The 15286-nt window shown below is 44.8% G+C and overlaps 2 protein-coding genes across 6 annotated transcripts; one reads left to right on the forward strand and one right to left on the reverse strand.

The window, feature by feature from the left end:
* Window positions 1-288: 288 nt before the first annotated feature.
* Tk (tachykinin) lies at window positions 289-11238 on the reverse strand. 5 transcript variants are annotated; one of them, XM_018037772.2, is made up of 8 exons: window positions 11018-11238; window positions 2860-3037; window positions 2482-2751; window positions 2013-2261; window positions 1783-1792; window positions 1588-1698; window positions 1272-1520; window positions 289-1203 (listed from the first exon to the last, which is right to left on the reverse strand). In XM_018037772.2, the coding sequence occupies exons 2-7, from the start codon at window positions 3034-3036 to the stop codon at window positions 1333-1335; spliced, it is 1005 nt and encodes a 334-aa protein (XP_017893261.1). In that variant the 5' UTR covers window position 3037; window positions 11018-11238; the 3' UTR covers window positions 289-1203; window positions 1272-1332. The 5 variants fall into 5 exon arrangements, with proteins under 5 accessions (XP_017893261.1, XP_017893260.1, XP_026666576.1 ...); XM_018037771.2 differs by having other exon boundaries at window positions 1588-1707; window positions 11018-11237; XM_026810775.1 differs by having other exon boundaries at window positions 1588-1792; window positions 11048-11238.
* Window positions 11239-13771: 2533 nt separating this feature from the next.
* Ttc1 (Tetratricopeptide repeat domain 1) lies at window positions 13772-15083 on the forward strand. The gene is made up of 4 exons (XM_018037697.2): window positions 13772-14190; window positions 14259-14435; window positions 14510-14692; window positions 14766-15083. Exons 1-4 carry the CDS (start codon window positions 13912-13914, stop codon window positions 14943-14945), a joined length of 819 nt encoding a protein of 272 aa, XP_017893186.1. The 5' UTR covers window positions 13772-13911; the 3' UTR covers window positions 14946-15083.
* The last annotated feature ends 203 nt before the right edge of the window (window positions 15084-15286 follow it).

Here is a 15286-nt window from a genome sequence, read left to right on the forward strand (position 1 = left end):
TTTCCTGCTACGCGATGTACTTATATGAAATTGCAATTCGAAGCTAGGAATTAAATAATTGATAGATTAAATAATAATCATTGGTGTGGATAAAATAAAATTTAGAAGGAGAAATATAAGACTGAAGAAATTTATTTTTATACAAGAACGGCCGGATTTTGTTTTTCAATAAAATAATTAATTAATAAATAAAATTAGAATTTATCGATCGTTGCGCAGGATCGAGTGATCTAAGATCCCCGATCTCCAAATGCAGTGGTCAAGGATCATGAAATAAAAACGGCAAAATCTTTTTCCATTCACTTATTAATCAGAATTTATTCATTTTTACAATATAGTACTGCGTTTCCTACTGTAGTGAACGTGAAAATGGTAATCAGGCGTCGGAGCCTCAGGGAACAAAATAAAATTGCATCAGTTGGTGACTGTCTACTCGTAGATACATCCGGTGTTGGGAGCTTGCGGGAGCTTATTATCGACAGCGGAACGGTAGCCTTTTAGAAGTAGCGTCACCTCTTTGAAAGCTCGTATCCGTCGCACGTTATCAACAGTGAGTCGGAGCTTTATCGAGATCGAGTAGGGATTCTCATTTCCCGTTGTACCACGAAAATTCGCGCGAAAATTTAACAGAACGTTGAAACGAAACGAACTCGTGAAATTATATCTGGTCTGATTGATTAATATATGAAAAGTGTTGCTTTTATTGATATGTATTTGTCTCTAGACGTAATGACACAGAGGAACTACCTCGTCTGTGATAATAGACACTTAATTAGGACATAGACACAAATTTTTATCTAGTCAAAATTAATTTCCTCTTAACAGTCGGTTCGCCGATTTTACTACATCGCGCATTCTGAATCGAACAGGTAAATCGGATGAATCGTACAATTTTTATTCTCTCAGTTCGCCAGCGACTGTTCACAAACGTAGAACCTCGTGTAAAACGTTCGCCGGGAACAAAATACGAGGTGCGGTAATTTGTTCATAAATACAGAGATCACAAAATAGTCTGAAACAAATGACGCACATTTTACCAGTAACGGGATACAAATGGTAGGGCTATCTTTCAACGGAAACGACTCGCTACTTCTTTCTATTTCTCGCGACTATCGTACGATCAAACGAGAGACTAGTGGTACACGACGAGAACGGCAATTGTTGTCATCGATAGAAACGGTAGTAGGTACAATCGCTAAGTATCTGAAAATAAAATGACAGCGTCGGACGAAGACGTCGACCCACGGGAGAAACCGATCTGATCTAGTTACCTAATAACATTCACGAATCCTCATTCATACTCATCGCTTTTCGATGTTATCGAGGTATATATTAAAATAGGGGTTGTCTCTGTCCGGTGGCTAGCGACGTCGACGACTTTTTGCCCCTAACCCCAACGAATTTCCCTCGGAATTCCCATCGCGGGTTCTTTTTACCTCGGACTCCGAGGTATCTGAAAGGCGATCGCTTTTCAATTTCGAACCCGACCAGGTCGTTCTCCGTCAAGCTGCTCCCGTCTCCTGGAACACGTGTTTGTGAAACAACATATTCTATCGATAAGGTCAAATTTTCTCCGGTATCTCGTACCTGGATAATCCACCGTTCCTCTCTTGCCGGGTTCGTAAAACTCCGCGATGCCCCTCTTCCCTCTCATCCCGTGGAAGCCCATTCGCGCTCTTTTGAAGGAATCGCTACCAGCTTCCGTGTCTTGAAAATTCGTACCACCTTTTTCATAATCGAACGGACCGTGCTGTAAGTAAGCGTCGAGAACGTTTTCCTTACCTGGCATCCCCTGCAAAATACGCGCAATTCTGCATTGAACGTAATGCGATGTACGACCGCGGTCGAGAGAGGAATACATGGAATAGAAGTACACGCGTGCTTAAGTCATCGTATAACGTAAATGGAATCAAATAAACCGAGTAAAATCCGACGATTTCAACCGGGATTATAGTATTACGAAACGTTCGCGCTTATCTTTGCGTTTTATGGAATAGTCTACGTCGACTTACGTGAAAAGCCATAACATCTCGTTTATCGAGTTCTTCCAGCGTGTCAAGAATCATTTTTTTGCCCCTCGTTCCTTGGAATCCCATCGGGCCTCTTTTTTCCCATTCTCTTAGATATTCGTCCCCTTTATCGAGTATATTTTCATATCGATCCGTAGGGAACGCTCTCCTCCCGTAATCCGGATAATCGGACAAATAAACGTCTTTGTCCTTCGAATCCTGGAACCTTCCCTTTTTAATTTCGTCCAAGATCTGCACATAAGTTTGTCATACTACAACCTTTTTAACCGGAAGCCCGAGTAAGAACCAGGAGAATATTCTAACGGTGGTACTCTAAATAAGATTACCGGGAACTAGACATAAATGGTATCACACTTTTGTTCTCAGCGTCGTTCAGTTATTTTTATAGGAAATTTTATCGCAAAAGATCGATAATTAAAATTGTCGACGAATCGTCTTCTGGTACGTTTACCTCTTCGAGAGACTTTTTGCCCCTCATTCCCTGAAATCCCATCGGTGCACGCTTGTAATAGTCGTCGTCCAGCTTCTTCCCCCTCATTCCTTGAAAACCCATCGGCGCCCTCTTCGCGTAATCGTCCGGCGAATAAATATCCTCCAACTCGGTGATTAAATTCGTCTTCTTACCTCGCATACCTTGAAATCCCATCGGCGCGCGCTTATTGGTCTCCTCCGCGAAAAGTTTGTCGTCGGCAATTATCGAGTTTTTCTTTCCACGCATACCCTGCACGAGCACAGATAAAACCACGTGCATAAATGTCTCTCTCGAGAGAGAGTGAAGCGATTAATCGACGGGAACTAAGAAAGTTATTAGCATCGGGAGGGTAGTTACTTGGAAACCCATCGGCGCACGTTTCAAAAGTTCCTCGGGGTCCAGCCGGGCGAAACTCTTTTTTCCTCGGGCCTCCTCGAACCCGTCGTCGTGCTCATCGGCGAAACTGGGTTCCGATTCCTCGGCCAGTACGAACGTGATCAATGTCAGCGAAAGGAAGATCGGGAAGATGTTCATTCTGGAACAAATGATATTTAAGTATGTATTGGCTATATAGTCAATCCCAAAAGTTTATGTACCTTAGAAAAACGCATTTCCTATAATNGACTGTATAGCCAATACATCCTTAAACGAAACGAAATTAGACGAGCGACAGGTTTAAAGACAGGATAATGTTCATAAAGGTAACGCAGCGAGACATTCAGACTCATGGGGTGATCTTCATTGACCGATGGCCAGGGGCACCACTTTTTAACTTTAAACTACGCGGTAAACTTTGTCGACCGTACATACACGCAGCTTGATTAAAGCGTATCTCGACGTCGCATGTACTCTCAGCAGCGGAGCTTTGCGGATTTTCCTGTCATCGTTCCTTGCTTCAATTTATTGTGTCGTTCCGTTTAACCACCGCAACGGCCCCTGTTATTCCGCGTGCCTGTGCCCCGGGGCAAAGGATCATACGATTTTTTGTGGTTTCACAAAATTTTATGATCCTTTGACGACGCCATTCGGATACATAGTATTTAATTCGTGATATCGATTACCGTTGTCTGCGCGGGACACAGTTTTCATCTTTGATTGAGAACAGAAGTGGATGGTTCCTGATTGGTTATTCCATCGGCGAGGTGGAACCGGTCGAACGGGAAAAGAATAAGTAACGAATTGATCGGTGGCGTTAACGATCAGAGCTAGCCGTTTTGCTCTCGGTTCGAGGTCAGCTCGTTGGCTGACGTAGAGTAAACGGAGCGAGGATTTCCCGGTGAGAAAAAGGATAGATTAAGGGGTGAAAGGGGGGAGAACTCCTCCGGCGGTGAAAAGACAAGGGGGGTAGTTGCTTCATCAGGTAGGTGGTGACGTATAGATATATGTTCCGTGGTAAGCCAGCATTTCTTCACCGGGCCGGTCACTCGTGTAATCGTTGGAAACGAGCTCTACCCTACACCCGATACTCTCTCCTAAAATCGATGATCCGTATCGAGTGGAGCTTTCTATCTAAATTCTAAAACTTGAACATGCAACCGTCGGTCCATCGGAGAAGAAAACATTTAACGATTCGATCGGCCGTATAATTTCTTCGTCCGTCGACGCTAGAAATTGTTTCGTAGATCACCGACGTAAGTGCCGATACCTTTACCCGTATCTCTCCCTTTCTCTCTGTTCGTTGTCAAGTAATTGGCTCACTCGGAAAGGACTTGTAGCCGAAAAAAGTGGAATATAGCGGGCTAAAAATATCGAAACAGCCGCGTATCGTGGAAGATGATTTTTTTTCTACCGACGAAGGTGAAACGAAAATAGCCGCGTTCAGCGAACGGGTGAGCGCAACGTAGCAATTTAAAGCTGCGCATCGGGGTTGAATGAGGACGGAACGCGATCGGATGAGATCGAGGGGGCGGTCGGAGAAACGGGCGAAAAGAGTAAAAGAAAAATATGGATATCGCTCGAATCGGTTTTCCAACTTCTGTTAATCCATTTTTCGCGTTATATTGTACTGCCGTCGCGACGGTGGCATCAAGAGAGAGCCAGGGTTGACCTTTACCTTTACCCTCCACGTAGGTACTTTTACCTCTACAGTGTTTTAACTTATGCATCTTCTTCAGATTTTTTAATACGTGATTAAACGAGTTTCGAGCGACGGAAAGGTCTCACCGAGAGAACTCGATGTAAAATAAGTCGTTGGATTCGCGTAAGAGAAGTGCGAAACACAAGCTCGTAAATTATAATTTTTGTACATTGCTCGGAAGGGAGGTTTCGTTTATTTCTTTGAAAAATCGTACTCCGGACGCGCGACCGCGGCCAGAGATTGACACGCGTATCGCCGACCAGTAATTTATCCCAATATGAATCTGCTAATTGGATTGCCGTGGAATAAAATGTTAATTTCCAGCGACCTTTGCCAGCGTCGATAATCCGATTGATACGAAACAGCGACGCTTCTTCATTTTATTTAACCGATCGATCGGTGGTCGAAGGAGATAATCGATCCGCATGGCGAGGGAGTATTACGTACATTTTTAACCTTATTCCGAAGGAAAATCAGGTGATGCAAAACGCGTGCATACTCCGTGAAACGTTGCGTGATCGCATGTGTGTTCGAGTTAATTTGTTCGACTTCTGGGTTCGAATATTTGCATGAGTCGAACGGACTTAACGATTTCGCGTTTAAAACGACAAAGTTGTTTCCCTTGTAAAGCAGTATCGATACCGGTCACGAGAGAGGGTCGAGAAACTGGAAAAAAAAAGGAGAGCCAGTTGCGGTAAAGCGGAAAGAGCGATTAAAACGTTTTCTTGTACTTGCGGCCTCGATTAAGACGAAACGTAACGTTGGATCCAGTAGAAAAGACTGCAGATCGCGAGGATCGTAGCGATCTCGATCGACCTGGCCTCGAGGAACTGTTGGAGATCTTCCTTGAGATCGGCGATCCTCCCGAGGGTGTCGTCGATGAACAGACTCCCCGAATGAGAATCCGGCATCTCGCCAAATTGTACGCGAGCGACGGTACTCGCCTCCACGCGATCCGACCTACACGTTCATCTGATTTTTCTTATCCTCTTTTTTTCGAGCATTCCTTTAACCTTAAAAGCCGGATCTCCGTTTGACCGTCGACCATCGGAAATTTCGCCGAGTCTCGAATCGCATTTGTTTATCTACAATTTCTGATAAATTACGCGCAGAGTAATATGTACGTACGAAGCGGGAGGACGGGCCGGTCTCGCGCGGGTTCACGCGTGAATTCGTAACGCGATTTCACGGATACGTCCACCGTTCATTACTTTTACATCAAAGGGAATCTCGGGATCTGCATAGTGGAAAAAATCCGCTTAGAGAACGGTCATCAAGATGGAAAGCGATACCCACGTTTCTCATTTATTCCCAATCAAAGACGATCTGGACAGTTTTGAGATTCTCCATTGCGAGGAATTATTAAAGAACGAAACGGAGGACGAACATGGCCGACGGAAAGAAGACGAGGTGAAGGAGAGACGTCGGCTCGAGGACACCGAGAAGATTCGTCGCCGTGGTTTCCGTTCCTCGCGATCCCGCGGAGTTCGCCAGCCGAGAAGTTCGAATCGTGAAAGCTTCGCCGGGTGTGACGAGAGTGCAAACACTCGGAACGAAGTAAGTTGCAAAAATAATGCAGAGGTCTGGTACGAAGAGGAGCTAACGGGAGTAGCGTACAAACAGAAAAACACTCGACGAGCTAGGGAAGAACTCGATTTCGCTCGCGTCTCGCGGCAAGACGAAGACGTGGGCGTAGGGAAAAAAGGAACGATACAAAGTAGGTCCGAGTGTCGTCTTTGTTCTGAAAACGTCGATACGCTTAGTCGGTACGAGCATCGTTCGCGGTGCGTCCAATGGCCGCCGAGCAAGGACGATCTTGATTTCGAGAATAATGGTCGCGTCGCGAGTGAGACTTTTCAACAATGTCAGAGTCGGGAACAAGAGAACCGTGGCAAGAAACGTGGTCGTCGTCGCGATTTCGAGTCGAGTCGGATCGCCGCAAAAACGGAGATCACAGATCGCGCGGACGAGAGGAACAAGGTCGGACCGTTGAAGTTTAAAAGGTCGACAGTGCCGGACCGTTCGTTCGATGATGGTGGAGTAGCCAGAAATCTCCACGAGAACGTTAAACCAACGGGTCGATTTCGTGGAAATTGGAATTTGAACCGAAACCGTAATGGAATCCACTCGCGGTCTTGCATCGAAACGGGCAGGAAAGACAATAACGATGATTGTACGACGTGTACAAGCTCGTGCGCAACCTGTTGCTGTTCAAACCCGAACTTGGTACAAATTGGATCCTGTGACCATCGATACCGTCAAAATTGTAACGTCGACGCGCTCGAGAGAGAACGGGAAACGTCGAGAGTCTTCATCGATCCCAACGTAAAAGTGAATAAGCCCGAGGACAGCCGTGATAAAACGAATTTGAAGAAAGTCCTCGTTTATCCTCCGCACAGAGACGGTCCGCCGTTGACGCTTTACAAAAATGCATCGAACATCGAATGCACGGTGAGGGGGAACGTAAAGGATGGATTTCGTTACGACGTGACCTACGTGCAAAAGTTCGTCAGTTCTCTTTTTGGAGGCGAACGCAAATAGCACAATTCACCTCCGTTCACCCTCTCGTTCATCCTCTAACGTTATTAATGAAAATTATTTTTCTCATTCGTCTGATATGTAATTAGAGATCGAATTCAATTTCCGAGAGAGGAACTTCTTTCTAGTCGCACGTGAAATTTTTTCTTTACGGTGCGAGGAATCGCGTGTCGAGGGGAAAAACGTGAAAATGGGAAAATTAGAAAGGACGTAGCTGGTAGCGGTTTTCGCAAAAGTAGCCACCCGCGAGCAAGGAGACCGAGGTAATCCGATAAAACGAGAGATTGCATACCAAATTGGAAAGTCATTGCGTGAGTCGCGACAGCCGTTAGCTCCGGTGTTCGTTAAATTATGTTTCTTCTAGTGTTAAGTGATCAAGCACTCGATTACCCGTCCTCAACGTCTTCGCGGAAAAAGGAAGCCTCGGACGATTACTGGAGTAATTACTCGAACGAGCATTAGACTTGCCCACCTCCCACGGTTCGATCGCGTAACAATTTTACGTTACGTGCTTATCGCGGTAACGCGGAAGAGTTATGAGCGTTCGCTAGCGCGCGATTTTATTTAATTCGGAACCTTTTAAAAAATAACCGCGAGGGAGATAACGCGTACGCCGCCACGATTTCACGTAAAGACTTTATCTTGCCTGGAAACGCTTTCAATAAAAATGCCAATAACCACCACGCGTATCCGCGCGTCCGCGAGGTTGGCACAATTTTTTCCCAAGACTTTTTGTCGCACCACTGAAACGAGCGATTCGTGGATCCTCCGTGGACCATACAGATTTTCGTCCGGCTAAATCGAATCGCTTAAACTTCCGAGCGGAAAACGCGACGCCGCGGTTGCGAATCTGCGAGTGAATACGTACAAACTGGAAAGTACTGGCAAGTGGCGTGCATTGTCATAAATGAGGATCGATGCGAAAGCGGTTTGAAAGTTTCATATTCGCCTGTCGCCGAGCTGTTTCACGGTTTTACAGTTTCGTATCTTCGACCGATATTTATACTCGCTCACCGAGAGTCGCGAGATCGGCGAGAGGCTGCGGTATTATAGGTGTACCGACACCCCCGACGTCGGCGAGTATATCATGCGACCGATTCGCCGTTCGTGCCAATTACTCACGGTATTAATTATTAATTACAGTTGATTGTCACGTGTCATTTCGCGTATCGATCACACGTCCCGTCGCGTGGAACCTAGAAAGAAACGAAGAATCGAAGCAAATAAAAAATATTACTGTCCTAACCATTTTAGAGTTCGTCCCTTTTTATAACGACAATAAGATGAGCGCATAAGCACTCGAAACAATGTGCAGCACGTACGCAGGTAGACACATATAGAAATAAAAGGGCAACGCGCGGCTGCCTAGCAGCGGATCTTCATTAACCGGCATATGGATGCACGGTATCGGATATCAGACGGTACGATGCCACAGAATTCTGTGATTTCAAACCGTATAGCGTTGAAAATAAGACCGTTGCCGAATAATACTCTCTCAAAGGTGATTGAAATATCCTGCGTTATCCGAGATAAGGAAGCGATTTGGTAAAAGGGAAACAGCGAAAGAAACATCGTTTACGATCTTTCATCGTTATTACCAGCTCGCAAATTGTAGATTAACTTTTAAATCTGATTTGCATCGGACTATGTAATATTAATCGCAAGGCTCAAATGGACTTCTCCTCGGTTCAAGAATAACCGATTACCGTTGCAAATTGCTCCATGATCTTTGAATTATTCCGTGCTTCTTTCGAGAGGGATATTTCAGCTCGACCATTAACTCTCTAAAGGAAAAAGTTATCCAGCCTTTGCATGCGTTAAATTTCATTTCAATACTGAATAACAAATCCGTTCGCGTTTCTCTGTTAAAAGGTTCAACGCAAAAGAAATAACTATTTCTAAGAAAACTGGGAGTAAATGTAGCTGCTAGTGAGTCGTATAACGATCTGAAACACGCGCGGCTTATTCTACGCTTGTATTCCAATTATAAAATGAAATTGTCTAAAAAGATCGTCAAAATAATTTGACTGATAGGCGTCCAATTATGGAAGGATTACCAGAGCTGGGAAACACGGAGATCAGATAACTCGGTATTTAGCGATAAAGAGTGGGAGTTAGCGGTTTTAAAATTACATTTACTTCGGGAGCAGATCTCTGATTTATCTAGCGACTTTCCAATCGCGATAGAAGTCATTCCCGACTCTCTTCTCGCCATTTTCCATTTAACTTTGACCGCGGTACTTAACAATGAAGAGGACCCCTAATGCAATTTTAGAACCGAGCCAGACCAGCAAATACTGTCGTATCGTACAGAATTGATCGCTTCGCTGGTGCGTTGAAGTCTCCTTCCCTTGGGCGCTTGACGAATCTTCGCGTCTTTTGTAATTAAAACTTGTTAGAATGGAAGCATGCACGATTGTGTCCTTAAAGAATCGTTCGCGTCTCTTATGAAGAAAGATGGAAGAGTCTGACGGGGCGGAAGACCGCTAAGTAGTGTAAGTCGGCGCGTGGTCAGACGGGAAGCGTAGGACGGGTCCGGAGGTTTATGTTAATTAGGAGAACGAACGAATGTAAGGGATAATGATCGGGTGGCTCGTCGCTGTAGCCGATATCTCGGCAACTTCGGTAATTGCGTCGTGTTGTATGCGTGCAGAGATATACGCCTGGTATCGCGTAAAAGTTTTAATTAAATCTTGATCTTCCCGACCGCGAGGTAATTATCTTACCCGATGTGACTTTGCCCACGACAAACAGGTCATTTTCCCTGGTCTTTATCTTCTGACCACGAGATATTATAACGCGATAATGCACTGCGCGCACGTACATATACACCTAATGCATACCGGCGCTCGTTGCTGCTTCTCGCTTTTCATTCATATCTTTCAGGAAGAAAGTAGGACCGACGTAAGTAACTCGACGTTCGAGAAAAATGGCTGGAAAATTGGAAGAAATCTTGCTCGTTCGATCGACGAATTAATTTTGCGATATGGAAAATGAGCAAAGAAAACAGAAATGTAATAAGGAGAGGGTAGTTCCTGCGAGTTTCTTTTGATACGGCTGCCTCGATACTCGCCGCGTTTCGCTCATATTTTCATTTCTCAGAGGGAAAAGGAGCCTCGGTTTCTTTTTGCAGCCTGATTAACAATAAGTACAAGAATGTCCTTAAGATAAACGGAACGAGCGTCGAATAAAACGGTAGAGCGGTAGATATACGAAGAACATGAAGATATTGAAACCGCACGGAGGGCAAATCCTTTTAGTTAATTAAACGGACAATTTTAAGATCAACGATCAGACAGAAGGATTCGAGTGCTTTGCAATATCTTACTGCGGGGATATTAGTTAAAGATCGTATCTGAAATCTCGCGTTTCAATGCAATCATTGAACGCCCGGAATCGATGCTTCGATATTAAACAATTAGACACTGTGCATACACGGATGTTACGTACATAGCTATGCGCGTTCTGCTGAAATTGATTCCGACTAACGCGATAAGGGGAAGATGAATAGCCTGATAAGATCGGTACCCGTTTAACTGGGTGTGCGCCGAAGTTCTTTTGTTTAACTTCAGCAATTTCAATCCCCCAAAAAGCAAATGAAATAGAAAAACCAGTACGCGAATTTTATACGATTAAAAATATTCGATAATGTTCTGTGTGCCAAAAGCGCAGCGCCCGGAGCGATTTAAAATCGACGCATACGGGACTCGAAATATAAAATTGTTAAAATCCGATTTCGCAAAAAAAAAAAAAAATACAGGAAAGGCATTTCGCGAATCATCGGTTTTCTGGTTTCGCATTTCAGAGATATAAAAGCGTGCAGGTATAACGAGGGCGAAGCGCACGGTAAATAATTATTCGGCAAACAATTTTCGCACGTTCAAGACGAGTGTTACTCACTTTCGTCTCTCGCTGTTCTCCTTCGTTTACCTGTCTCGGATGAAAGCTGGGGACAGCTCGCAAGGGTCGATGCCGACGAGCCGGCAGTCCGCTTACCGATGCGCGTGTATCTCGAATTAAAAAACGATGTTCGCGCGTTGAGAAACAGACGGGAGACCAGAGGGTGATTCAAAGATGCCACCCGCTCGACGTAACGGACAACGATGAACTGACGCCCCGCGTGCTTCACCTTATACATAGGCCGGCGTCGTGACGTCATGGATCTCTGGGACCAATGAGAGAACGTAGCTCGCACCACCGTCGGGGATGGAAAATCTAACCCCCGTACCCCTTTCGTCGTAAATATCTCGGGGAAAACTTGTAGCTACCTTGAATACGTAATATTTGGATGACCGCCGATTTCCTCTTCCGCTCCGGGAGTTCCCCATTACTTTTTTCCATCCTTGCCCTCCTCCCACCCCGCTTCGTCCGCTCGTGTCACCGTCGGAGCTCGAATAAAATCTTGGTTTAACGAAACGAATTCTGGCCGGTGTCTCGCGTTTCCGCCGTTGCTGTTACATTGAAGAAACAACCGGCTGGTTCAACATACATACATGCAGCACGTATTTGCGCTGTCCACCAATCATCCTGTATTTGCTCGATCTGCGACGCTACCAACGACAATGTATATTACAACATAACATAATTCGGAGCGCGGTTATTTTGCGATTGAATCAACAACGATCGATCGCCGGGAGAGCATTTAATAAAGTTGTTAATGCGGCAAGTGCAACAATGTCATGAAACGATATCCCGCGTCGTTTATATTCTAACGAACAACGCGGCTAATAACAAGTCGTAATGAATATTCATATCGGTTTACCATACGCACAACAGAGATGTTCTGAAAGGTGGCACAACCCGAATAGACGTACATTTAATAACTACGTGACTAGTCTGCTAAAAGTACATTTCATTTTCCCAGAAATCCCGCGTACCCGCGGTGAAACGGTGGGTATGTGCGGGTATCCGGGTGCCGCGGGCCATGCGTCGATATCGCGTTTTAATAAAACGGACATATTGCTCGATTGATAAGGAGAATCGAACAGATGAATCGATTCGATTGGAACACAGTTATTGCATTAACACTTTTTCTTTTCATTTATTAATGGTTATCTACCCCATTTCGTGAAACGAACTGAGTTTGCACTCGCACCCCTGCTGTCGATTCGTGCATACACGCGTTCGAAAATAGGAATAACGATAACGATTTTGCATATCGAAGAATGATGCTGGGAAGCTAAATGGAAACTAGCCCAAGGCGACGCATCACCCGGAACGGAGTAACTTGGTTGTTTGTTTCGTATGCGCAACTTGACAGCTCCGAGGGGAACCCGCGGACGTAGAAACGTAGCGTTGAACTTTGCCGGAACAGATGGTAAACGGATGAATCTGAAGGAATATTTGTTTAACATTTATTATGCGATCCGGTTGGAAACGAGGAGATGAACTACAGTAAGAGAGAGAGAGAGAGAGAGAGAGAGAGAGAGAGAGAGACATGAACAATGGTAAGTCGTCTGAAGACGTTTGGCGGGGTAGTTCATGAGTGAAGAAACTGGTGTTAGTTACACGGTCGATCTGCCATGGTCACGCGCCGTTACCATCTCTCGCGAAGAAAAATACACCCCTGTGACCGGCGCTCCTTCCCGCGCTCCGTAATCGCACTATAATTTCACTTCTTATATGCAAGTGCATGCACGTCGTGCGCGAAAGAAATGCAGCCATAGCTCATCGACGAGTCCGTTCCTCTTCGCGAGAGACAATTCTCGCGCAAACTAATATCGACACACCTATAAAGGTCGCTATAAAAACAACGTAACTCCGGGCGCGTGTTCCCCGAGTAATCGCGAAGTAAGGAAGAACATGAAAATAAGGAAGAGGACGTCTTTGAAAACTTTTTAATGAATCAGCGGAACGAATAAAAAGATGTTACTGCGGTAATATCAGGTACGATTGCCCTGCTGAAACCTTGAACCTTGCATTCGCGATGCACGCGTCGCGCACATATACGTACGTACGTACGTGCGCGTTCGAAAAGTCGCTGCGGGCGACGTTCTTAACGGAAAATTGATTGTTCCTCTTCCCGTCGAAGGAATTGTGCACCTGTGACTGATCGCGAGAACCCTCGGGCTCCGCCGAACCACAGAATCCTTATTTGTTCCGTTCCCCTCAAACGTTGTAACTCATCACAGATATCCTGTTATCATCAAGGCGGAAGTGGGCCGATCGGATCTCCTATCGTTTGACTTCGGAATTTTTACTTAAAAAAATCGAGCGCTGCCTTTTCTAATTTATGCGTTTCTTTTATTATGTAGCGGTGGTACAACAAGTAAAGTACTCGTTTCCTTGCGGCGAGCTTGATGAGAGCGGAGCACGTACTATGTATACCGTAGGTTTATCCTGATAATACCACCGAGCCATCTGCAGTTCCTTCGTTGTTTCCCTCACGCGCACGTACACGCGATAATTCTTGTCTATCTACCATTTAAGTTTAATCATATTCAAAGTTACACGAGGCGTGATAAACAGTATTTTTCCAAAGATCTCGATAAAAGTCCTGCTGGCAATTTTATAAAAAAAAACTCGCGACGCTGAACTTATTCTGAAAACTAATAAAATTCTTGGCTAGATCAGAGAAAATCTGAATCGTGTTTCGAAGTGATCGCGCTAAAGGGTAGACAACGCGCTCTCATGGGAGCTGTGCGTACTAGCACGTAGCAGAAGAGACGACAACGCGAACGTGAAGCAAAACACAGGGAACAGAACAGGAGTTCAGAGCTCTCGACGCGATTCGGTATAGGTGATGCTGTAATTAACCTAAGTGATTTGCACGTTGCAACGAACAACATCGAGCGATGGGCGATAAATCGGAGGGTTTGAAAACGAACGAGCAGATCATAGAAGAGCTGACGAAGGACCTCGAGAATTCTTGCATCCGAGCGGGCGAGAACGACTCGCCCGATTCCACGAGTGCGAGAACTGGCGATGACAGTTCTTGTAACCGTGCAGAAAAGAACAGTGACGATGGTAACGAGTGCGAAACGGACAGCGTATGCGGGAGGAGTAGAAAAGATTCCGTGGACGAGGAATCGCTGAAGGACAGAGATTTAACCCTATCCGAGAACGAGAAAGAAGTTCGTATTTATCTACGAGAATGACATGGGTACGATCTCGTTGGTCACGTCTTATTTATCTTTTTCAGAGCCTCAAGAACGAAGCAGAGGAGTGTAAAACAAAGGGAAATGAATTTTTCAATAAAGGAGAATACCAGGAGGCGATATCTATGTACACACAGGGCTTGCAGACTTGTCCCCTGGCATACAGTAAAGAACGATCCATACTGTATGCAAACAGAGCAGCGGCAAAGTCCAAGTCTCTGGTAACGTCATTCTTCGTATGATTGGTAAAATTTTTTGATAAGACTCGATTATTTACGTTACAATATTTAAATAGGATCAGGAATCTGCGATATCCGACTGTACAAAGGCCATCGAATTAAATCCAGATTACGTGAAAGCTTACGTGAGGAGAGCACAATTGTACGAAGCATCCGATAAATTAGACGAGGCTTTGGAAGACTACAAAAAAATCCTGACGTTCGATGCTGCTCATTCAGAGGCCAATCACGCGGTTCTGGTAATTGTCACAGAAGAAAGCCTTCTTTCTGTCAGTTCCATTAGCAGATGTTTTAAAAGTTACACGTCCACAGAGATTACCACCGATGATCAACGAGAGGAACGAGAAACTGAAAACGGAAATGCTCGGAAAACTGAAGGACCTGGGAAACATGATCCTGAAACCGTTCGGGCTGTCCACGAATAATTTCGAACTGCAGAAAAATCCGGACAGCGACGGCTACTCCGTAAAATTTAATCAGAATCCTAATTAAGTCAACGTTGATCGGTGTACATTAAGGAAGAATCGTGAAAACATGTCGCGTTGTATTTATAAGTACTTTACCTACGTTCTATTCGAATGCTGTGTGCTTCTTTTAATAAAATAAAGATATATATGTAAACGTTGAAAAGTGTTCATTTGGAAGGAAATTACGAAATATATGTTTCTCAATGACACCGCCTCGTTCGTCGTACGAAGTTAGCATTTATTACCGACTGACTGTCCCGATCGATTCATATCACGCTTGCTGTTATAATGCGAGTTTAAGTGTACGTTTATTCCTCATTTACCGTAACGTGTATCGTAAGTTGCATAGAAATAGATAATTCATGT

The sequence above is a fragment of the Ceratina calcarata genome, unplaced genomic scaffold (genome assembly GCF_001652005.2).
Source record: "Ceratina calcarata isolate Rehan_Ccalc_2016 unplaced genomic scaffold, ASM165200v1 scaffold178.2, whole genome shotgun sequence".
In the NCBI taxonomy this organism is placed as follows: domain Eukaryota; kingdom Metazoa; phylum Arthropoda; class Insecta; order Hymenoptera; family Apidae; genus Ceratina; species Ceratina calcarata.

Excerpts from the sequence above, each read along its gene's own strand:
- Tk (XM_026810775.1), bottom strand. The coding sequence starts at position 3,036 with ATGAACATCTTCCCGATCTTCCTTTCGCTGACATTGATCACGTTCGTA. Across the intron at positions 2,262-2,481 it reads GCAAAAAGTCTCTCGAAGAG|ATCTTGGACGAAATTAAAAA; the intron begins GTAAACGTACCA and ends ACTTATGTGCAG. Across the intron at positions 1,521-1,587 it reads AGGAACGGTGGATTATCCAG|GAGACGGGAGCAGCTTGACG; the intron begins GTACGAGATACC and ends CACGTGTTCCAG.
- Ttc1 (XM_018037697.2), top strand. The coding sequence starts at position 13,912 with ATGGGCGATAAATCGGAGGGTTTGAAAACGAACGAGCAGATCATAGAA. Across the intron at positions 14,436-14,509 it reads CGGCAAAGTCCAAGTCTCTG|GATCAGGAATCTGCGATATC; the intron begins GTAACGTCATTC and ends ATATTTAAATAG. Across the intron at positions 14,693-14,765 it reads AGGCCAATCACGCGGTTCTG|AGATTACCACCGATGATCAA; the intron begins GTAATTGTCACA and ends ACACGTCCACAG.